Consider the following 23,735-nt stretch of genomic DNA (forward strand, 5'->3'; position numbering starts at 1 on the left):
AAAGTCTTACTCCACGTTCCTAATTACAATGCTTTTACACTAAGAAGAAAAAAAAACAAACAATAAAGAAAGAAGCAAAAATATTAAAGTACTATCAAGAAAGTAAACAGGTACCATAGTGGTTAGGACTGCTGTCTTTGTACCCAAAGGTGGCAGGTGTGAGTCTCACCTCCAGCTGTAGTACCTGTGAGCAAGTTACCTACCCTAAATTGCACTACTGAAATTACCCAGTGATGTAAATGGATAAATAATTGTAAGTAACTTATCATGAAAGCATGTAAGAGCCAAACCACAACTGAAATTGCTAGAACAGATTTGCTGCTTTTCAGGGATCTCCAGGGAGTGTTTCTTTAGTGTCTCAGGAGTACTGCCGTTCCTGGTCCAGCAAATCAGGTCCATCACTCCTGGACTGTTGTTGATGGACAGTTGTGATGCCAAATCCAAGAAGAAGAAGAAGAAGAAGAAAACCAATGAAGAAAACAAAATGGACACCCACTGTGGATGTAAGACATACGGGGTACAACATCTTTTTCTGTGTATCTTGAATGAATGCTGATAGCTGCAGGTCTCGTGTTAAGTGGAAAGAGCAGAGTGTGAGATTCAGAGTCATGGTTATGCGGAGGTGGGGGCATGGTGGCGCAGTGGGTTGGACCGGGTCCTGCTCTCCAGTGGGTCTGGAGTTTGAGTCCCGCTTGGGGTGCCTTGCAACAGACTGGTGTCCTGTCCTGGGTGTGTCCCCTCCCCCTCCAGCCCCTTGCCTTGTGTTGCCAGGTTAGGCTGTGGCTCCCCGTGACCCTTTATGGGGCAAGTGGTTTCTGATGATGATGATGATGATGATGATGATGGTGGTGGTTATGTGGAGGCCCATAGGGAAAGGTAAGTCTGAGTTCTGTGAAGAACTGTTCCATGTTGGGTTCTGTAGGTTAGGGTGAGTATCATGATCTGAATTCAAGTAGAAAAGCACAGCCAATGGAGAGATGAGAGCAGAGGAGGTGTGATTGCTGTACACCACATAAGAGGAACAGATGGGGGGTTTGTTTGTTAATGGTGCACACATAAAATGTTCTAATCATAATTCAAATGAGCGCAAAACCTCTACTACTTGAAAATGAGAATTATGAGTTAAGAATACCAGTTTCCAAAAAAAAAAAAAAAAAACAAAGGTTTGAGTAACTTCACATATGTTAAAAATATTTTAATAAAGGAATTGTACATACCTGCAGTAGTCAAATCAGCATTCCTCCCACAATCACTATAAAAGAAACAGTAAAATTTTAATTTAACTCCACCTGCCCATCTTAAAATAGTACATTAAATAAACATGTGGAATTGAACGTGTTAAGAGCAGGCTCGGGACACCTGGAGAAGATTACATTTCCACTCTCGGCTGAACCCTGGAGGAACACTTGAATATCACCATGTGAAACACAGCCCCAGTAAGCAGCAGCTAACTAACAGCATTAGTAACTCAGCCTTTGTGTAAAAAATAGGGTCATACTGGGTCGAAAGTTATTTGCTTTTGTGTGTTAGGGGCAGTATTACAAAACTTTGCAAGCATAAGAAGCACAGAATCATGCAGTTTGTCACAGAAGCAGCAGCAGAGCAAGAACTGTGGTTCATTTTAATATTACTTACCAGCAATTAGGATAATTACAGACATTCCCCTTAATTCTCCCTTGGAAGATGAAATGACTGAAAAAAAAACAGAATCAATATTGCAGTAAATGTCAGCTTGTCATCACTGCCCTTCAGCTAGTTATATTCTGCTAGTTACATTATACTTACATGCATGCAAACTCGGGCAATCTGAAAAAGAAAAAGGATTACATAATTATTACAAAGTCGTTAAATGTTTACGGCAAAAACTTTTTGGTGTTTCTAATGTTTCAACAAGTTTTTTTCTAACATCACTTTCTTGTTCAGATTTATTGAAAGAGACTGCATTTACATTGATTTATACATTGTCGTGTCAAAAGTGTAAAGATAAGACTTTGAATATGAGGTCCACTATCACCACTCTGCAGCCTGTGCTCTAACGTGCATGATGCTTTTCAGTTTGAACTAAGTTATTAAAAACAGCAATCTTTAAATTTCTTCCACTTGAAAAATTGACAGTTAATTTGGATGTATTGGACATTTAATTCTGGAATATTTGGACACCCTTCCTGAAGTTATTAAAAAGTGCTACATGATCATAGCTGCGATAAATTATAACCTTTCGACCGTGAACCCTTGGCAGAGCTGCCCGCACCAGGACGGTACTAAGCTAAACACACTAAACACCCTCTCGTCTCTCCTGGGAATGCAACCAACAAAGTGATTAGAAGTACATAAATTCTTTCATGCTGCAAAATTTGCTAAAAATTTTCTTTATGTTTTAAACAGATTTAAACAGATTATAATGAATATTAATCCTTATAAACTTATTATTATTACTATTTAAGGGACAGCTGGTAGTGTAGTGGTTAGAGCTACTTTTTCTGGATCCGAAGGTTGCTAGTTTAATCCCCACCTCTGGCTGTTGTGTATTTACCCTGAATTGCTCCAGTAAAAATTACTCAGCTCTATAAATGTGTAAATAATTGTAAGCTAGTAATAGCTGTAACCTTAACATTGTAAGGTGCTTTGGAGAAAACTGTCAGCTAAATGAATAAATGTAAATTATATGTATGCATCCAAAAATCAGTTATGTAAGTTCCTAACAACCAATGTTTACAACCACTTCTTCTGAGCGAGGTCGCGGCGAGCCAGAGCCTATCCGGCAACACGGGGCACAAGGCTGAAGGAGGGGACGCACCCAGGATGGGATGCCAGTCCATTGAAAGACACCCCAAGCAGGGCACGAACCCCAGACCCGCAGCAAAGTTCCTAACAGTTACTGACAATATTAATTATATATATTTTAATAACACGAATATTAGAGTAAGAATCTATCCAGTCAGGGGAATCAAATAAAATATCTGATATTTCTTCCTGTTCTTGCTGTTACTCACCATTACTGTGTGTATATATCAGAATCAGAATCAGAATCAGAACGAGCTTTATTGCCAAGTATGTTCGCACATACAAGGAATTTGTCTTGGTGACAGGAACTTCCACAGCACAGACAGAATGACAGTGACAAGACAGGTGAGAAGATAGAGTATGTGAGCAAGGGATAAAAAATATTTAAAAAATATAAAGTACCCAATATACAAAAATAGTCACTAGATACAAATGCAAGGGAGTGTGAGTAAGAGATATGTGATAAATAGTTATAAATATAAATATAAATAGCATTATGTATTGCACGGTTTACTCTCTAGGGGAGAGATTCAGGTGTTCATGAGGTAGATGGCCTGAGGAAAGAAACTTTTCTTATGCCTGGCTGTCCTGGTGCTCAGTGCTCTGTAGCGCCGGCCAGATGGCAAGGGTTCGAAGAGGAAGTGGCCTGGATGCGAGGGGTCTAGAATGATTTTGCTAGCCCTTTTACTGACTCTGGACGAGTGCAGTTCTTGGAGAGCTGGGGGGGATGTGCCGATGATTCTTCCAGCAGTCCGAACTATCCGCTGCAGTCTTCTGATGTCTGACTTCGTAGCTGAGCCGAACCAGACAGTTATAGAGGTGCAGAGGACGGACTCAATGACTGCGGAGTAGAATTGCATCAGTAGCTCCTGTGGCAGGTTGAACTTCCTCAGCTGGCGAAGGAAGTACAACCTCTGCTGGGCCTTCTTCACAATGGAGTCTACATGGGGCTCCCACTTCAGGTCCTGTGAGATGGTGGTGCCCAGGAACCTGAATGACTCCACTGTAGCCACAGTGTTGTTCATGATGGTGAGTGGGGATAATGCTGAGGTGTTTCTCCTGAAGTCTACGATCATCTCCACTGTTTTGAGCGTGTTCAGCTCCAGGTTGTTATGACTGCACCAGACAGCCAGCTCTTGGACCTCCTGTCTGTAAGCAGACTCGTCGCCATTCCGGATGAGGCCGATGAGCGTGGTGTCGTCTGCAAACTTCAGGAGTTTGACAGAGGGGTCTTTTGCGGTGCAGTCGTTGGTGTACAGGGAGAAGAACAGTGGGGAGAGCACACATCCCTGGGGGGCTCCAGTACTGATCGTGCGAGTTTTGGATGAGAATTTTCCCAGCCTCACTATCTGCTGCCTGTCTGTCAGAAAGTTGGTGATCCACTGACAGATGGAGGTGGGCACAGAGAGTTGGGTTAATTTGCACAGGAGGAGGTGTAGGATGATGGTGTTGAAGGCCGAACTGAAGTCCACGAACAGGATCCTCACATAAGTCCCTGGTTTGTCCAGATGTTGCAGGATGTAGTGCAGTCCCATGTTGACTGCATCATCCACAGACCTGTTTGCTCGGTAAGCAAACTGCAGGGGGTCCAGCAAGGGTCCAGTGATGTCCTTCAGGTAGTCCAACACCAGTTTTTCAAGTGACTTCATGACCACAGACGTTAAGGCGACAGGTCTGTAGTCATTAAGTCCTGTGATTTTGGGTTTCTTTGGGATGGGGATGATGGTGGAGCATTTGAAGCAGGAAGGAACTTCACACATCTCCAGTGATCTGTTGAAGATCTTTGTGAAGATAGGGGCCAGCTGGTCAGCACAGGTTTTTAGGCAAGCCAGTGAGACGCCATCTGGGCCTGGTGCTTTCCTTGTCTTCTGTTTGACGAAGACCCGACGCACCTCCTCTTCACAGATCAAAGGTGCAGGAGGGGGGAAGGTGGGGGTTGCTGGAAGTGTTAATTGATTCCTGGAGAGAGGGTTTGAATGGGTGTAGGGTGTGAGACAGGGTTTATCAAACCTGCAATAAAACTCATTCAAATCGTCAGCTAGTTGTTGAGTTGACACGGTGCCGGGGGGTGGTGTCTTGTAATTTGTGATGTCTTTCAGGCCTTTCCACACTGATGCAGGATCATTGGCTGAAAACTGTTTCTTCAGCTTTTCAGAGTAGTTTCTCTTAGCCACTCTGATCTCCTTTGCTAGTGTGTTTTTGGCCTTTTTATACAAGACTCTGTCCCCATTCTTGTAGGCGTCTTCTTTGGCCTGACGAAGCTGTCTGAGTTTTGCAGTGAACCACGGTTTGTCATTGTTGTATGTTAAACGAGTCCTGGTAGGGATGCACATATCCTCACAGAAACTGACATATGATGTTACAGAGTCTGTGAGCTCATCTAGATCGCTAGCAGCAGCATATATTGGCAATACTCACTTGTTCTTGTAGCATTTAGTTTTTCCCCAGTTCTCTCAAAGTCAAATTTCATTGTATTATTGGAAACTGGTAGAAAGACATTATCATTATGGTGACACGGGATCAAGTCTTTAAGTGAAGTCTGATCACAGCTTTGGATGTCTCCAGTTTTTCTTTTCCAAAGTGGCGTGTCTTGTCCTAAGACATAGATTCTTTCTAACTTCTCAGAACATCTTATTTCCCAGCAGACAAAGCAACATAATCCATCACGTTGATGAGCCACTGCTGCAACAAGAATAAAAAATAAACAACATACAGCTGGTTCCCAACTTACATGCTTGAATAACAAACTTATTGCAGATACAAATTTACCATTAGTGAGGGTGCCATACCAATTCAATCACGTACTGTACCTTCACTCATTAGCCGACAGAGAGCAATTGGAAATATTAAGTGCTGGCATAAGTTCTCCAAGAGTAGAGAAGGTGGACAAGCTAATAGCTGAACAAACAGCTGATTGTCCTCTGCCTTCCACATCTACCAGTTATTCTGTGCCTAGATGCAATACCTCCAGCTCCAAGGTGATGTGCAATTATTGTTTGCGCTTCAAGGTAAATAGCATACAACTTCCATTTTTCAGTTTCTTAAAATTATGCTTTTATTTCTCATTATGAGCTTATGAGGGTATTGGTGAATTTCACATGATTTGTGGGGTACAAGAAGGGATCACAGAGCTGCAGGTGAGCACCAACACCCTGGTCTAGCGTTGGTTCACGTTCATGTTTCTTGCCTGGGTTTTCTTGTATAAATGGCTAAACATGTAAGTACTTACCAGAGATGAGAAAACTACTTGACATCATGAAAAAGAGCGCTGAAAAGATATGTATAATGATACAAGAAATTAATACTGTGTATACATTAAAAAGTCACCGTACTGTGTTTTGACCATGCACATGTACGCAGAAAAATTAAGGTTTAATTTCTCTCCACCACTCTTTTCTCACCTGCTTTCTTTATGTAACTCCTGGAATGTCTAACAGGGGTGATCGTGACATTCCGTTTTCCTTTAACTCGTTCCCCGATCCTCCTAGGACTGCTGCTAAAACCACTTCCATCTTCTTTCTTTGCTTGAGTTGGCAATGGTCTTTCTTTTTCAGATGTACTGGCGTTTTCACCATCTTCATTTTGCTGACCAGCTCTGGCGCTGTCATCTCCCTCTTTGGCAGTTGTAGCGTATGGTGTATAGTGTTCTTGTTTAGGGCATGGGATCTCTTCCATCTCAGACTTAAGATGTTGCAGATTATTTGGCAAACCAAATGGTGAGCATTGAGATGCTTTCCAGGTTTTTGCACTACTTTGGTATGCTCTGTAAATGTGAAAGAAGATTTTTAAATAGCTTGCGGTATTTTTAATTCGAGTTGATCATTGTTTTGTATTGTTTTTTCCCTCCATAACAGAAATTCCATATATCTTTCACACCCAACTGTAAATGGGAAATGAGCTCAGGTGCAGTCATTGGAGCATGAGTAAAATTCTTTGAGCAAAGAAACAGATTATAGATTTTGTTCTTCCTTCCTGAAACTGATTTTTCAACTTTTCCTTTATTTTTCCTTTCTATTGTATCCATTTTCCCTGGTGTAGCTTTTTCATTAGACAGTTTGCAAAAACAAACAGTCTATATGTCTCCCTGCTGCTGCCTCACAATTGGTTACTTGCCATTTAGACACATAATGACGTATCACACGTTATTTTTGTTTATACAAAATCATTCCAAATTGCTTCATTTAAGATCTGATCATATTGCCAGCTATTTGTAATATGACATACTACGGTAAAAGTACTGCACTTTTTAAAAAATTACTCAAACTCATCCAAAAGTTTAAGTAACAGTACAAAAAAACTATGAGGTTAAAGTAGGTACTCAAGTGCTAAACTTACTTTGATTCAAACGATGTGTTTTCATGTTTTGAACCACTAGTAATGTTAAAAGCGACAATATACATTTTAAACTCATCTTTCAGTAAATTAAATATGTATGCAAATAAAGCGGTGGCGCAGTGGGTTGGACTAGGTCCTGCTCTCTGGTGGGTCTGGGATTTGAGACCTTGGGGTGCCTTGTGATGGACTGGTGTCCCGTCCTGGGTGTGTCCCCTCCCGCTCCAGCCTTATGCCCTGTGTTGCCGGGTTAGGCTCCAGCTCCCCACAACCCCGTATGGGACAAGTGGTTCAGAAACTGTGTGTGTGCAAATAAAATTGTCATTTGGGCTAATCAAATAAAGAAAAATGAGTAAAAGATCACCTTTGCGATCTACAATTTAAGGTTTGTATACTAAGCTTCTTACAGCTATTTAAGATTACAATTCACCCATTGATACAGCAGTGTAACTGTAATGGAGCAATTGAAGGTAAACACCTTGATCAAGAATACTACAGCAGAAAAAGGGATTCAGACTTGTGTCCTTCCACTGTAATATGTCAGCTCTAACCTTTACAACCATTATGTTGACCAATTTAAACAGCAGGGCATTTATTATATAGCAGTGCAGGATAAATGTCTCTCTCAAAGGCAATACAGCTATCAGTGGACTGGGATTCAAACAGACAATACTACAAGTACTCATGCTCAACAGCTACACTACTGACTGTCCCATTGTAAGAAAGCACAGACATAAAGTAACATTGCCCAAATAACAAATAAATGAAAACAGGTCTAGTTAGATTCTACTCCTACTGTATGTATGTTTATGTGTCTTTATGTATGTTGTGTGTGTGTTTTTTTTTTTGTCTACACTATGAGGTACTGTGAACCAATGCCAAATTCCTTGTATGTGTGTGCATACTTGGCCAAGTAAATTGTATTCTGATTCTGATTCTAGGAACAAGCTTTGTTCAATCTGGTAATACAGCTAGTCAATGATTCACCTCTGACATCAAAATTATACAGTAACAATTATAGCACAATAATGGGGGCAACTGGTAGCATAGTAGGTGGAGTTGCTGCCTATGTATCTTAAGGTTACCAGTTCAAATATCATGTACTGCTGTTGTACCCTTAAACAAGGTACTTACCCTAAATTACTCCTGTAAAGTTACCCACCAGTATAAATGGGTAAATAATGGTAAGTAGCTTAACATTTCAAGTTGCTTTGGAGAAAAGCATCAGCTAAATGAATTAGTGTAATTATGTAAGTGAATTGAATAGAAGGTATCTAGCTAGATTTAGGGGGTGTGGTGGTGCAGTGGGTTTGACCAGGTCCTTCTCTCTGGTGGATCTGGGATTCAAGTCCCACTTGGGGTGCCTTGCAACGGACTGGCATCCTGTCCTGGGTATGTCCCCTCCCCCTCCAGCCTTACGCCCTGTGTTCCGGGTAGGCTCTGGTTCCCTGCGACCCTGTATGAGATGAGCGGTTCTGAAAGTGTGTGTGTGTATATATATATCTAGCTGGCACAGCGGGCTTGGCTGGGTCTGGGGTTTGAGTCCTGCTTGGGGTGCCTTGCGGTGGACTGGCATCCTGTCCTGGGTGCATTCCCCCCAGCCTTGTTCTCTGTGTTGCCAGGTTAGGCTCTGGTTTGTTGTGACCCCATGTTGGAAAAGTGGCTTCAGCCAGTGTGTGTGTGAGGGTCTATAGCTACTTGACTCCAAGTTGCTAAATATGTAATGAATATTCAAGTTGCACACCATTTGCAAATATTGACAATTAGTGGACACTTAGAAAGCTAGCTATGCAACAGAACCTACTGTAATATGTTGACCTATATTTTAGAACTTAGTTCTACAATGAGATAAGTAAACACATAATTTAATTCATCAGGATCACAGGGGCCGATCTTGGAATCACTGGGAGCACAGTGGGGAGCAGGTACACCCTGGATAGAATGCCAGTCCACCACAGAGGAGGCACACATGCACAAACTCATACACTTTTGGCAGTTTTGAGTCCAAGTCACCTGAATTTCATGTCTTTGAACTATGGGAGGAAACCTGTTTGACCAGAGAGCTGGTAGTGTAGTGGTTAGAGCTACTGCCTTTAGACCCAAAGGTTGCAGGTTTGATCCCCACTTCTGACTGCTGTACCCTTGAGTAAGGTACTTAACATAAGTTGTTCAAGTAAAATTACCCATGTGTATAAACTGGGAAATGCTGCTAAAACTTAAGCATGTAGTTATTGTGACCTTAACATTGTAAGTTGTGTTGGAGAGAAACATCAGCCAAATGAATAAATGTAAACAAAAGGAAAGTGTGCAAACTTTCCGTACAAAGGTAGATTTAAACCTTCACCTGAACAGCCCAGGTGCCGATAGGCAGCAGCGCTACTCGTACAACTGCATGTTGTGAGTAAATTAAAATCTCAGACTTTGCATTTATGCGTTGTTGAAAAAAGTTTTGGGGAAAAACCTTTTGAGGACCCGTTTTTTTTTTTTTTAATTCCTGTCTCCAGACTCTTTCCTTAGTAGCATCACTGGTAGGGCGCTACAATATTTAAACTCAAATTCCTTTTCCCGACTCCACGAATGTGTGAACATCCCGTCAACAATGATAGGATGAAAACTGTAGCTCTGACTGATCTCACTGCTGGCAAACTTGGCCAAAGAAATCAGCAAAACACAGACAATGGAATGACATTTGTAATGGCTCACTATTAAACATGACTGAGCCATCGGTATCAGGTGAAACCCACAGGAGACCTCATTGTTTTCGGATGACTAGTTTTAAGGAGAGAAAGTTGAACATTAAATTTTCAGATTGTTGAGTCATGTGTGGGTGATGCAGTGGTGCAGTGGGTTGGACCAGGTCCTGCTCTCCCGTGGGTCTGGGGTTCGAGTCCCGCTTGGAGTGCCTTGCGACGGACTGGCGTCCTGTCCTGGGTGTGTCCCCTCCCCCTCCAGCCTTACACCCTCTGTTGCTGGGTTTGGCTCCGGTTCCCTGCGACCCCGTACGGGATGAGCGGTTCTGAAAATGTGTGTGTGTGAGAGTCATGTGTATTATTTTTTCTGTGTTGTCAGGGAAAGATTTTCATGAAGGCAGTACTCAAAATGAGTAGAAATTTTTATTTCTCAAGTATCACAACTGATCCTTTTATTTTCTTCCTTGTAATTTTAATGGGAATACAATTATTCATAAAATCATACAGCTAAAGTAACTCATTACTTTTTTTCATTACCCACATCTGCAGATTAGATAACATTAACATTCAACTATAAAATGTGTCAACTAAGGTCAAAACATGTTGACAAAACAATACTACGACATCAACAACGCATTTTAAAATAAAAATTAAAAAAAACCATATAAACTTACCCGCTTTCTTGCACTGGGGAAGAAAGTATCTTACTCTCCAGTTTCTTCTGAGGGATTTCCTCTGTAAGAAATTTAATGTGAAAAATCATGTATACCATAATCAACAGTAATGTATACCAGACTGACAGTATTGTGTGATTTTTTTTTGTATTGTATGAGGTATTGTAGCAGATTTTGGATTGCAGCCCAGACAAAAATTATATTTTCTCCAAGAATTTACACAAACTGGAAACAAGAAATTCTTAGAAGCAATAGGTAGCAGAGTGGTTAATGTCATCATTGCATCGTTGTTGGATTCAAAGGGATTTGGTTCAGATTCTGCTTCCTGCTATAGAACTTAAAATTACTGCACAGCATTTTTTCTCATGCTTTAGAGACTGTAAGAAGGGTCATCAAGATGGAAGAAGCATTTTGATTTCAATGCTTCTTATAGGGTTATTTTCAAGTTTATGGATTTAATTTAGGGTAGCACAGCGAGTAGCACTGCTGTCTCACAGCACCTGGGTGGTATGAGAGGACACAGGTTCGATGCCCGCTCAGTCTGTGTGGAGTTTGCATGTTCTCCCCGTGTCTGTGTGGGTTTCCTATGGGTGCTCTAGTTTCCTCCCACAGTCCAAAGACATGCTGTTGAGGTCCATCCATATTGTGTGAGTGACAGAGAGAGTGTGTTCCACTGATGTATGGATGAGTGACCCAGTGTAAGTAGTGTATCTAGCAATGTAAGTCACCTTGGTGAATAAGGTGTGTGGGCTGATAAACACTGCATAGAGTTCATAGGAAGTTGCTTTGGAGAAAAGCATCTGATAAATAAATGTAATGTAAATGTAAACAGGCAACTGAATGGGCTCATGAACAGAGGAAAAATAAACACAGGGGGGAAAAAAGAAAGTATCATCAACGAACAAGGAAAGCTCAAGAAGATCCTCCTGGCTCCTGGATCGGGGCCTTGTCGTGGCAGAAGGGCTTGACTGATCTAGGGATCTCCAGAGCTATATTGCCTGGAGCAGTATGCTCCTGGTAGGGTCTGCCAACGCAAATAGGTCTGGAGTGAAGATCCAGACTAACGCAGTCCAAAAATCTGCATGAAAGAGATTAAAAGTACAACATGTACCATGCCCAGAATAGGGTCACCGGAACCTACCCCTGGAGCCAGGCCTGGGGGTAGTGGGCGAGTGCCTGATGGCTCACATAACCCGGCCAGGCTCACCCCGAAAAGGCAATGTGGGCCCACCCCCTGCAAGGTCCAACATGGGAGTTGGGTGCAATGCCTTTCAGGCAGCAGGAGGGGGCAGGGTGGCACATGGCGTCGCGGACCCTCGCAGCAGAAACTTACAAGTACAACATTCCATAAATCTGAAGCAGTGCAGCGTGTTTGACTGCTTTCGCAAAGCAGCTGCTGCACCTAAATCCTCGGCGCAGCCTTCCGGCTCCGATGCTGAGGGGATTTTCCAAATTAAAAACGTGAGTGTCTCGACCTCATCGAGTTAAGGTAACACTCGTTTTCGTTAGAAAAACAAGTCTGTAGTTATTAAGTTCTAAGCACTCTTTCTCTATATAATCTCTATATTGTTCTGTTTACATATCTTCACTCTTTTTGAATGTTATTTTCTTTATTTCTGTTAGCTTCTGAGAAGCTCAAGGACTATAGTTCTTTGGTAATTATAATATTGTTAAGTTTAGCTTCTGGTAATGAAGCAGTATTTAAGCACATCACCACCAGACATTTGTTGACCAGACATTTGTAGTAATTGCTTCTCCATCATAAACAAGAAACTCAGGATAAGCAAAAGTAATAATAAAGTAACAGCTGAATCTTTTCATATCTTTTTATGTCATCATTTCTTTATTTTTTGCACCAAATTGTGGAGAGTAGTATCAATAAGAATATCGATAAGTATCGGTATCGATATCGGTATCAGTAAAATCCTAACGATACCCATCCCTATTGAATAGTTGTTTTTGTTGTGCATTGGTCTTGAAGCTCTAACTGTTGCATGTTTCTTTGTTTGTTAAGCTCTCGTGGTTTGTTTTCACAAGTTTAAAACTGTGAAACTGCTTGTTAATTAAATTATGTTCAAGTTTAAATTTAAAAAGTCTGATGGTCAATTCACCCCCAGATGGCTCAACTTACCCAATGACTTGGATGAACTTACCCCTAACCTAGGGCAAGCTGAGCCACATGACCACTTTTTTTTTGAGAAGTCACATTTACAAGGCTGTTTGCCATAGGTGCATGCTTAAAATTTTATTTGATAGCAGACATCCTGAAATAGAAGTTGATGTTTATTTGACTTCTTTTTCCTTTTTCTTTGTTTAGAAGACAAAATAAGTAAAAATTGGCTCATCTTACCCCACTACTCCCTACACTGCAAATCAAGCTTTGAGTTGTTCAACACCAACCCGCTGTTTCCAAACGCTGCAGAGGAGCCCTTTGTCTGGGCCGCCCAGTCACAACTATGGAATTGCAGTCGGAAAAGAAGAAGGAGAGCCAGCATCCTCAACAGACTAAGACGCCGGGCTAATCGATCCCCGCTACCCAGAATCCTACTGGCAAACGTTCAAGCTCTGGACAACAACCTATGCTGGCTGAGAGCATGGATCTCCTACCAACGAGAAATGAGGGACTGCTGCATTACCTGTTGCGAGGGTATGGACGACAGATGGAGGCAGCAGTGGAGAACTGAAGTAGTTGGACCAAAAATTTTTATTTTTCTTTATTTAAAAAGAGGGGGGTGCGGTGGCGCAGTGGGTTGGACCGCAGTCCTGCTCTCCAGTGGGTCTGGGGTTCGAGTCCCGCTTGGGGTGCCTTGCGACGGACTGGCGTCCCGTGCTGGGTGTGTCCCCTCCCCCTCTGGCCTTCTGCCCTATGTTACCGGGTTGGCTCCGGTTCCCCGTGACCCCGTATGGGACAAGCGGTTCTGAAAATGTGTGTGTGTGTGTGTGTGTGTGTGTGTGTGTGTGTGTGTGTGTGTGTGTGTGTGTGTGTGTGTGTGTGTGTGTTTAAAAAGATGATCTTCAAAAACACTTTAACCCCAGCCAAGTACAAAAGCATGCATTGGATTAAAAAAGAAAATAAGGCCTATGAGTCATGGGTTTAAACCCCTTGTACCAACAGCAATACACAGCTCTTCTGTCCACTATGTGAGTGCCTGTGTCTGCATGAGTCTCTTAACTAGTGACCAAATACTCCACCCTTCTGGCTACACCATAATAGCCTCAACAACTAATTCCCCAAAAATAACACTCAACATAAATACAAAAACATACAAGCCATACAAAACATTTGTATGTTATAAATATCCCTATCTTACAACTTATAAAAACATTTATCCCATTACACAGTAAAACACCCCCATCAAGTTGGTTGTGCCCAAGGACTCCCACCTAGAAATACTTTGAATACTTCATTCCATCTGGTTTGCAATACAGGCTAACCAGCACAACAAAGATGTTAAATTGCTGAATGGTAAGCAAAGAAAGAAAGAAAGAAAGTGGCCAACGGACTGGAAAAGATCTGCTTTTATACCAATTTACAAGAAAGGAGACACCAAGGAATGCAGCAACTACTGGACACACACACACATTTCCAGAACCGCTTGTCCCCTACAGGGTCACGGGGAACCGGAGCCAACCCGACAACACAGGGCGTAAGGCCGGAGGGGGAGGGGACACACCCAGGACGGGACGCCAGTCCATCGCAAGACACCCCAAGCGGGACTCAAACCCCAGACCCACCAGAGAGCAGGACTGGGGTCCAACCCACTGCGCCACCGCACCCCTCAACTACCAGATAATCGCTTTTATTTCTCATGCTAGTAAGATCTTGCTAAAGATGATCCAGTGGCGCTTGCAGCCATATGTAGACAGAGAGTTGCCAGAAACTCAAGCAGGATTCAGGAAGGGAAGAGGAACAGGAGATATTATTGCTGACATTCGATAGATACTAGAAAAGAGCAAGGAATATCAGAAACCTGTCTACCTTTGCTTTATCAACTACAGCAAGGCTTTTGACTGTGTTGATCATAAAGAAACTTTGGTCAGCTCTGTCGCAAATGGGAATACCAAAACACATTGTTCAGCTAATACAAAATCTCTATGATGGTCAACAAGCTACGGTTCGAACAGAATATGGGAACACAAGCTGGTTTTCATTCCAGAAAGGTGTACGACAGGGCTGCATTTTATCACCATATTTATTCAATCTGTATGCTGAAACCATATTTCGAAAGGCTACCTTAGAAGAAGATAACATTGGAATATGTATAGGTGGAAACCCGGCTTCAGTGCCTCAAAGTGGCGCAACAGTGGCAACGGCTGTCTGGTAGCTATGGCGGTTGGATATACTCTGTATATCCTGGCAGGTTCAACCATGCCGCATTAGTACCGGACTATCGGTCATGCAGGTGGATCGCCTTAGCAGAAGCGGGCGTATGGTCCATCCTGTAGAGGCTGGAAGCTAGCTAAACTGAAGAGGTGCAATGGCCTGCCCGCCTAGCCAGCGGGGTGGCGTCATCTTCTGGCTAAAACAGCACGAAGGAATGGGCCTCAGTACCCTGCACGTCAATCGGACCGTGCCACGGCGGCGGTACGCCATCCGAGCGACGAGAGGCCGCTAAGAATCTCAGGTTCCAAGAAGCCGCCGCGGAACAGGACTAACCTTGCCATTTGCACCTACAACTGCAGGTCTTTGGCAAGGGGGAACGGATTGAACCACCTGATGGAGGAGAAGATGAAGATCAGATGCGACGTGTTGGGTCTGTGCGAGACTCGGCAGAAGAAGGAGATGAGTGCGAGGTGGGAAGATGGATGCGCTGTAAGACTAGGAAAAGCGGATGGCAGCAGATCAGTTGGGGGTGTCGGGTTCATCATAAGCAAAGAATGGACTATGAAGATCGCCTCATGCCATTTTGTGTCATCGCGTATCGGAGTGCTCAACGTGAACCTCTCGGGAAAGGCCACCCTTAAGATCATCCAGACCTATGCTCCCACCAGTGCCAGCGACGACGATGAAGTGGAAGAGTTCTATCGCCAGCTAGACATGGTGCTAGCTCGGAAATCCACTTACACCGTCGTGATGGGAGACTTCAATGCAAAGGTCAGAAAAGGGAGGCAAGGTGAAAGGTATGTTGGAAAGTTTGGAATTGGAGAAAGAAATGAAAGAGGGGAACGTTTGGTCACTATGGCAGAGGCGAGAAAAATCTACATCGGGAACAGCCTGTTCAAGAAGAACAGCGAGAAAAGATGGACCTGGATAGCCCCTAACGCTGCACATCGCAATGAGATCGACTACATCCTGGTCGACAAGCGGCGCATTCTGCAAGACGTCTCTGTCGTAACGCCATTCAACACCGGCAGCGATCACCGCCTGCTCAGGGCCAAGATCGTCATCGACAGGACAAAGGAGAAGAAGACACTGCATCTGACGTCGAGGGAAGAACGTGTGAAGGTCTACGATGGAAAGCGACTGCAGGAAGCGATGGAGAGGAAATCCTGGTGCCGAATTGACGGAATTGACGATGATTATGACTCACTGATCGAGAAACTGAAGGAATGCTTGAGGGAGGCAAAGGAGGCGGGCCCAAGGGAGCAGAAGGGAAGAATCTCGGAAGAAACCAAAAAACTTCTCGAGAAGAGAAAGAACATGAAGAGGACTGCGGAAGATCACCTTGAATATTCCATTCTCAGCAGGGTAATACGACTGCAGCTGAAGAGAGACTTCGAAAAATACCGGATGGAAAAGCTCCTGAAGGCCGCCGAGGAAAGGAAGAGCCTCAAGAAATGTGAAAGGGGGATGGCACTCTATAAATCGGAAGTGACGAAGCTGAAGAACTCGGATGGTGCTACAGCCGATGAAAGAGGCGAGGTGGTAAAGATCTGTAAAGACTTTTACACTAAGCTTTTCAAATCTGCTGTGAAGATTGAACCACCACCGTCACTTCAAAGGAAGGAGAATGTGCCCCCCATTCTCGTAAGTGAGGTTGAAAGGGCCGTCAATTTGATGAAGAGGGAAAAAGCACCGGGGAAAGATGGCATAACATCTGAAATGCTGAAGTTGGGCGGAGAACAGCTCTGGAAAATCCTCGCCGAACGGTTCAGTCACTATCTAAATACATGCAAGATACCATCGCAGTGGAAAGAGTCGAGAACCATCCTGCTGTATAAGAAGGGAGATAGAGAAGACCTGAAGAACTATCGTCCCATATGCCTCTTGTCCCACATCTACAAGCTGTTCACGAAGATAATCCTAACACGATTATCAGAACACTTGGATGGACAACAACCAAGGGAACAAGCAGGCTTCCGAAGAACCTACAGCACGATGGATCACATCTTCACTCTGACCCAATTGCTGGAGCGAGCGAAAGAGTACAGGCTGCCACTATGTGTCGCGTTCGTGGACTACGAGAAGGCCTTCGACAGCGTCGAGATCAACGCAGTGCTAAAGTCGTTGGAGATGCAAGGAGTCGAGGCGCAATACATCGAACTCCTACGGGAGGCGAATTCCGGATGTACCACCGACATCGCTCTGCTGTCGTCGCCGATTAGAATACCGGTCGAGAAGGGCGTCAGACAAGGAGACACCATCTCTCCGAAGCTCTTCACCACATGTCTCGAGCAGATCTTCAGAGACATCGACTGGAAGGGCGGCGTAAACATCAACGGTGAGCTACTGACCCACCTCCGTTTCGCTGACGATATCGTCCTCGTCGCCGAAACCACAGATCTACTTCAGACCATGCTAACCGAGCTAGACATCAGAAGCTCGAGAGTAGGCCTCAAAATGAACCGCATGAAGACCAAGTTCATGCGGTCAGATTACGCAACAAGGGGCCGAATAGTGGTTCAAGGCGATGAAATAGAGGAGGTGGAGGAATACGTCTACCTTGGACAAGAAGTAAATATGCGTCGAGACATGGAGAAGGAAATCTCGCGGAGAATAAGGGCCGGATGGAAAGCGTTCAACTCCATCAAGGATGTGCTCAAAGGAAAGTTGGATAAGACCACCCGCGCGAACCTCTTCAATGGCACAGTTTTACCTGCAATGTTATACGGCAGTGAAACTTGGGCCACCACGAAGAGAGAAGAGCAAAGGTTGGTAACTGCTCAAAGGGCGATGGAGAGATCTATGCTGGGAATATCACTAAGAGAACATATCCGGAGTGAGACGATCAGAGAGAAATCCGGCGTGAGGGACGTCATCAACGAATACGAGAAGCAAAAGTTGAGATGGGCCGGACACGTTGCTCGGTTCACCGACAATCGGTGGACTCGCGCAATTGTCGAGTGGTATCCGCGTGAGCGGAAAAGGCCACTCGGAAGGCCTCCAAAACGATGGATTGACGACATAAGAAAAACATTTGGAGCTACGTGGATGAGGAAGGCGCGATCCAGAGAGGAATGGAAAGCGTGCTGTGACCAGCGGAGTCGATTCGACGCCCGATAGTCTGGTCGGTCAAGATGATGTATAGGTGGAAGACTGATAAACAGTCTGAGGTATGCCGATGACACAACATTGCTGACTGAATCAAAGGAAGACATGGAGCGTTTGTTGAAGAAACTCAGGGAAGAAAGTTGAAGGATGGGATTAGAACTGAACATGAAGAAAACCAAGATCGTGTCAACTGATAACATTGATAAATTCGAGCTTGATAGAGAAGAAATTGAGATCGTTTCTAGCATGAATCTTTTGGGAGCACTTGTGAACACTGATTCGACCAGCACTCAGGAAATATTACGTCGTTTGGCATTGGGCAAGTCAACCATGAAGCAGCTAGACAGAATCTTCAAAAGCAAGGACATCAGACTGCAAACAAAGATAAGGCTAGCTCAGACTCTCATATTCTGAGTTGTCAAGTATGGTTGTGAAAGTTGGACTAACCGTAAACATGACCGAAGAAAAACTGATTAATTTGAAATGTGGTGTTGGAGGAGAATTCTGTGTGTGCCATGGACAGCAAGACGAACCAACAAGTCAATCATGGAGGAAATGCCACTTGAAGCGCAATTGATGAAGATGTGTTTGTCATATTTCGGTCATACAGTCCGAAGGGAAAGATCACTGGAGAAGGATGTCATGACTGGAAAGATTACTGGGTACAAGGCGCAGAGGAAGACCACCAATGAGATGGATCGATGCAATTAAAATGATGACAGGGCGGACGCTCTAGGATCTCATCAGACTAGCACAAAACCGAGCCCTTTTTAATTCATTGGTCTATCAAGTCACCAAGACTCGAACCTGAGTTGATGGCACATGACATGACATTTCTGTGTGTTTCTCTGTTCTATAGTTACAATAATTCAAAAGAATAATGAAAGATATATAGAATGAGGCCTTGCAGCAGAAAGTTTGAAACAAGGGTGTTTTACTAAATTACTTGAGGAATTGTTTCAGCCCTGCTACGGATCTGAACTTGTCATGCCTTTTTTATGTAATATTACTAACACACCAGCATGCAACCAGCAACATTCCATGTTATTGCATAATATGCCATTGTGGTTTTCATTCAGGGCATGCTGGCATGGTTGCGTGGTGACATGGTGGCCTGCTGTGCTATAATCCTGGGGTTTGGGTCCTGCTTGGGGTGCCTTGCGACGAGCTGGTGTCCCGTCCTAGGTGTATCCCCTGCGCCCTGTGTTGATGGGTTAGGCTCTGGTTTGCCGCGACCCCGCTCGGGACAAGCGGTTGTAGACATTGTGTGTATTTATTTGTTTTACATCTGCTGAGTCTCTGCTGCAGTCCTACTTGAATCCATGGCTCAATCTCTGTGCCCATAGACAGGAATCGGAACAGCACCTTCATCACAGCACAGACAAAAAAACTAATGTTATTAAAACAAAATGGTGGACACAGTTTTTTTCCCCCAAAACAACAAAACTGTGTTGCATACATGGCCAACCAACATACACACACACACACACTGGCTGAAGGCATTTATCCCAAGCAGGGTCTTCTTAAACCGGAGTCTAACCCACACAGGGCGCAAAACTGGCTGAGGAGTGGAAACACCCCAGACGGGACGCCAGTCCATCGCAAGGCACCCCAAGCAGGACTCAAACTCCATAACCACAAGGGAGCAGGACCCAGCCAAACCCGCCGCACCACCGTGCCCCTTCTGGATACAACTCTCATAAAAAAGATTTTCTATGGGGTACCTTATCTTTGAACCACCTATCTAGTGCATTGTAAATCTGCTGTGTCTTGCCTGTCTTTGTTCACACAAACCACAGACACTTCCGCAGCACAAATTCTTCAGTTCATGTTTGGCCCAGATAAACTGTTATCGCTATCAGGGCAGCCTGTGGTGCTGCGGGTAGCACCACTTCCTCACAACTTCCGAGCGGATCTTGACTAGAACCCAGCTTTGCATATGCTCAGCTTTGCACGTTCTCACCACATTTGCATGGGACAGTGACAAATGTGATTATAAAAATGCAATAAAAAGTATCAAAGGTATCACTGTCCAGCCCACTGTTATGCACTTAAACGGCACCGCCTAGTAAGATCTACTTTGCGTGTCATTCATTTCAATCATTAATGTTAATGAACACAGTTTGATACACAGTTTTGCTTTTCTTTTTCACACTCAAGTGCTGAGATCTGAGATTCACTCTAGAAATGGCAGGCCCTCCCTAAACGCTGGCTACGCAAACCCAAGCTCTTTCATAGATTTAAAAAAAAAAAAAAAAGAAAAACATTCACCGCAGCTCTGGAATTTCTTGTTCACATACCTTGAAATTTAACTGCCATATCCAAAATTTTCAGTCCCACTACTAATCTTTGAACCTCTTTTACAGCCTTTTGTTGGAGCTCTCAATGAAAACTGCTGCAGCGGTGTCACGTGCGCTGTTTGCTCTGTTCCGCATCTGGTTTTATTTGCTTCCTGTACGCAATGAAATATTTCCTCTGGGCTATCCACAAATCACGCCACTGGTGAGAAGAGGTTGAAACACACACCCCCTCTGACAAAACAAGACGCCACTTTGTTCACCTATGAAATAACTCTTACTTGGACATGCATTTTAACCCTAACTTTATTGAATAAAGTTATCTGATTTCACATTAGAACTGCCACGTTAATAAATGTATTCCTCTATTAATAATACATGTGGAGGATTTGTTGCAATTATGTATAATCAAACTGTAAACTCTCTCCAGCAAGGCCACACCACAAAATTCTATATTGTGTACAATTCAATCCACAATGTGGCATCCAACAACAATAAAAAAACCACAATTTTCCATCAAAACAAGCTAATTATTTATAACAATACAGGCAGCCATAAAACATACATCTCAGGTCATTACATCTCAATACAATATGGAAAAAGACCCCTGAGCACCCACATTAAAGGAATGTCCCCCATCCTGGCATGGGGAGCAAGCAGTCATTCACCAGGCTAATTTACGAGCTATTATAAAACTACTTTATATGTAAAATAAAATATATATATATACATATCCAATAATAATACAATAAAAAAAAACTCCTAAAAAACCATGCAACCAAAAGATGCAATCATTAAACAAACTAAAACACAATAAAATGATGCAACTCTTAAAATTGCCTGCAATAAAACATCCAACAAATAAATTAAGTAAAAAAATAAATAAATAAATAAGGTAGCGCACCTACTCAATTCTGGTTTTTAGGTTTTTGCATAGGAAGTGACTTGGTGATGTCTACAAAAAACATAACTTTGAGATGCGTGTCCTTTAGCTTACGGACCACATGTATGACTCTGACTAGGGTGCAGGAAGGCCCAGTTAGCGTGTTGCATTGTTATACCGTTATTGTGAACTTAGACCCTCCCTTGCAGCACACACAGAAACCATAGCCCTTATGTCTTTTCCCTTCTTAAAAAAAAGACCACAGTACAAACACACATGAATAATTGCTTGCACTTACTCTATCCCAAACCCTACTCCTAACCCCTAACTCACCCGAGCACTGCATCTGACTCGTACGTTCGGGAAGGCCTCGGGTTCAGCACTCAACCTCAGGAAGACAGCAGTAAAGTACTTTGGATTCTGGGGAGCAAGAAAAGGTACTTTTGGTGGTCTCTTGCTCTGAACGGGTCCCCTCAGAGTGCTGGGTGTGAGTTTTCTTTCGGGAGGAGCGGCCCGGGTCAGCTGGGAGGAGCGCCTTGCAATAGCTACACGGAAGATGGGGCTATGGAAGGGGAGGTCCCTGTCCTTTCTGGGTAAGGTGTTGATTCTTAAAGTCGATGTCCTCCTGGCCTTACTTTACTTAGCTCACGTCTACCCCATGCCTCGCAGCTTACAGAGAGTATTTGTTAAAGATTAGTTTGGCTTGGTATGGGGTGGGAAACATGAGTATGTGAGGAGGAAGGTGATGTACCTGGGGAAGGACGGGGGGAAGGGGGGGTCCCTGACTTCCCTTTGATTGCCTGTTTTTACACAACATTGCTTCCGTCTAGCAGCTCCCCTGGAACACCCACACCAGCATTTTGTTAACCTCTGGCTATCTTTCCCTTTGTGGCATTTGGTGAATTTGTGGTCTAATGTAGGACTCAAGGCTGAGTCCCTGCCAGACCACTACAAACAGATGGTGAAAAATCATTCTGGCAGACACTGCTCAAGCATAAAGCATTTTATAATGCTTTGCTGCAGAAGAGGGGAAAGTGAAGGGTTAACTGTGTGTAACATTAACACACACACACACACACACACACACACACACACACACACACATTTTCTGAACCGCTTGTCCCATAGGGGGTCATGGGGAACCAGAGCCTACCCAGCAACACAGGGCAGAAGGCCAGAGGGGGAGGGGACACACCCAGGATGGGACACCAGTCCACCGCAAGGCACCCCAAGCAGGACTCAAACCCCAGACCCACTAGAGAGCAGGACCCGGTCCAACCCACTGCGCCACTGCGCCCCCCTGTAACATTAATAATTTATTTGAATAAAGTTTAAGTTTGTCGGTTCGAGGAGGGGCATATTGACAGCCTATCTCAATACGTCCTTTCGCCTGCTAATTCATTATGAACAGAATATTGTTTCTAGTAGGGGGTGCGGTGGTGCAGTGGGTTGGACCACGGTCCTGCTCTCTAGTGGGTCTGGGGTTCGAGTCCCGCTTGGGGTGCCTTGCGACGGACTGGCGTCCCGTCCTGGGTGTGTCCCCTCCCCCTCCGGCCTTACGCCCCGTGTTACCGGGTAGGCTCCGGTTCCCTGTGACCCCGTATGGGACAAGCGGTTCTGAAAAGTTTAAGTTAAAAACAAAACAAACATGAATAATGAAAATTATGTAATTAGAATCCAGTATAAAAAATGGAAGAAATATTTAATACAGAACCAGATAACTTACAATGGCATATTTCAAGAAGAAAACACACAACTTAGTCCCAGGTTTCCTCCCCTCAGCTCATGGTTTTTTTTTTTTTTTTTAAACACACACATTTTCTGAACTGCTTGCCCCATACGGGGAGCCAGAGCCTACCCGGCAACGGAGAGCGTAAGGACGCACCCAGGATGAGACGCCAGTCCATCGCAAGGCACCCCAAGCAGGACTCGAACCCCAGACCCACTAGAGAGCAGGACCTGGGCCAACCCACTGCACCACCACACTCCCTGGTTTTTTTTAAGTTTATTTTTAATTTATTCAATACCATAACAAAATAAAATTTCCAACATTCCACATCACAAACATAAAACATCCCCACATTTCATTATAAAACCATCTCTCAACATAAACACATGACAGAGCTTACTCACGTCTCCAAACATCTTAGATCAATAATACAAAAAGTAATAAACATCAGAATTTAAAAGCAAATATAAATATCCATTAGTATCCAATACCCCTCAGTTCATGGGACGTTAGATGTTGGCGCGCTTGTTGGATCTCAGCTGTTCACCTCGAAGGGAAAAAAAGTCTTTACTCACTGCTGCTCGAAACTCCCCAACGGTCGACGAACCAGTCCCCCCATTCTCTTTCCCTGACGAGGGCAGTGCGGTGGTGCAGCTCACCCAGGGTCCTTTTTTTCTGGTGTCCCAAGTCCCAGACACTTATCTGCCTCAGCTTTGGTTGCAGCGGGAACAACCCACGTGAATGAGTCTTCCTTACACTGACTCTCTCATACCTTCTCCTCTCGACGAGATAACCAGACAGGTCCAGAGTTAAACATCCAAACCCGATACGTTTTCTTTCCGAGTTACCCTTTAATATAACCCCACAGTCTCAATAAATCACAATATAACTTGACCAGTTACCAAACTTCTCAC

At 43.8% G+C, this 23,735-nt stretch overlaps 1 protein-coding gene across 4 annotated transcripts; it reads right to left on the reverse strand.

The window, feature by feature from the left end:
• Positions 1-232: 232 nt before the first annotated feature.
• LOC108938987 (uncharacterized) lies at positions 233-20,320 on the reverse strand. Of its 4 annotated transcripts, XM_018760030.2 has the most exons (6): positions 20,213-20,320; positions 10,481-10,541; positions 1,786-1,806; positions 1,636-1,692; positions 1,218-1,252; positions 930-1,001 (listed from the first exon to the last, which is right to left on the reverse strand). In XM_018760030.2, exons 1-6 carry the CDS (start codon positions 20,229-20,231, stop codon positions 949-951), a joined length of 246 nt encoding a protein of 81 aa, XP_018615546.1. In that variant the 5' UTR covers positions 20,232-20,320; the 3' UTR covers positions 930-948. The 4 variants fall into 4 exon arrangements, 3 of the variants coding, with proteins under 3 accessions (XP_018615546.1, XP_018615544.1, XP_018615545.1); XM_018760028.2 differs by lacking the exons at positions 930-1,001; positions 1,218-1,252; positions 1,636-1,692; positions 1,786-1,806 and adding exons at positions 5,132-5,466; positions 6,014-6,052; positions 6,186-6,547; XM_018760029.2 differs by lacking the exons at positions 930-1,001; positions 1,218-1,252; positions 1,636-1,692; positions 1,786-1,806 and adding exons at positions 5,878-6,052; positions 6,186-6,547.
• Between the last annotated feature and the right edge of the window lie 3,415 nt (positions 20,321-23,735).

Source organism: Scleropages formosus, chromosome 17, assembly GCF_900964775.1.
Source record: "Scleropages formosus chromosome 17, fSclFor1.1, whole genome shotgun sequence".
NCBI classification, from domain to species: domain Eukaryota; kingdom Metazoa; phylum Chordata; class Actinopteri; order Osteoglossiformes; family Osteoglossidae; genus Scleropages; species Scleropages formosus.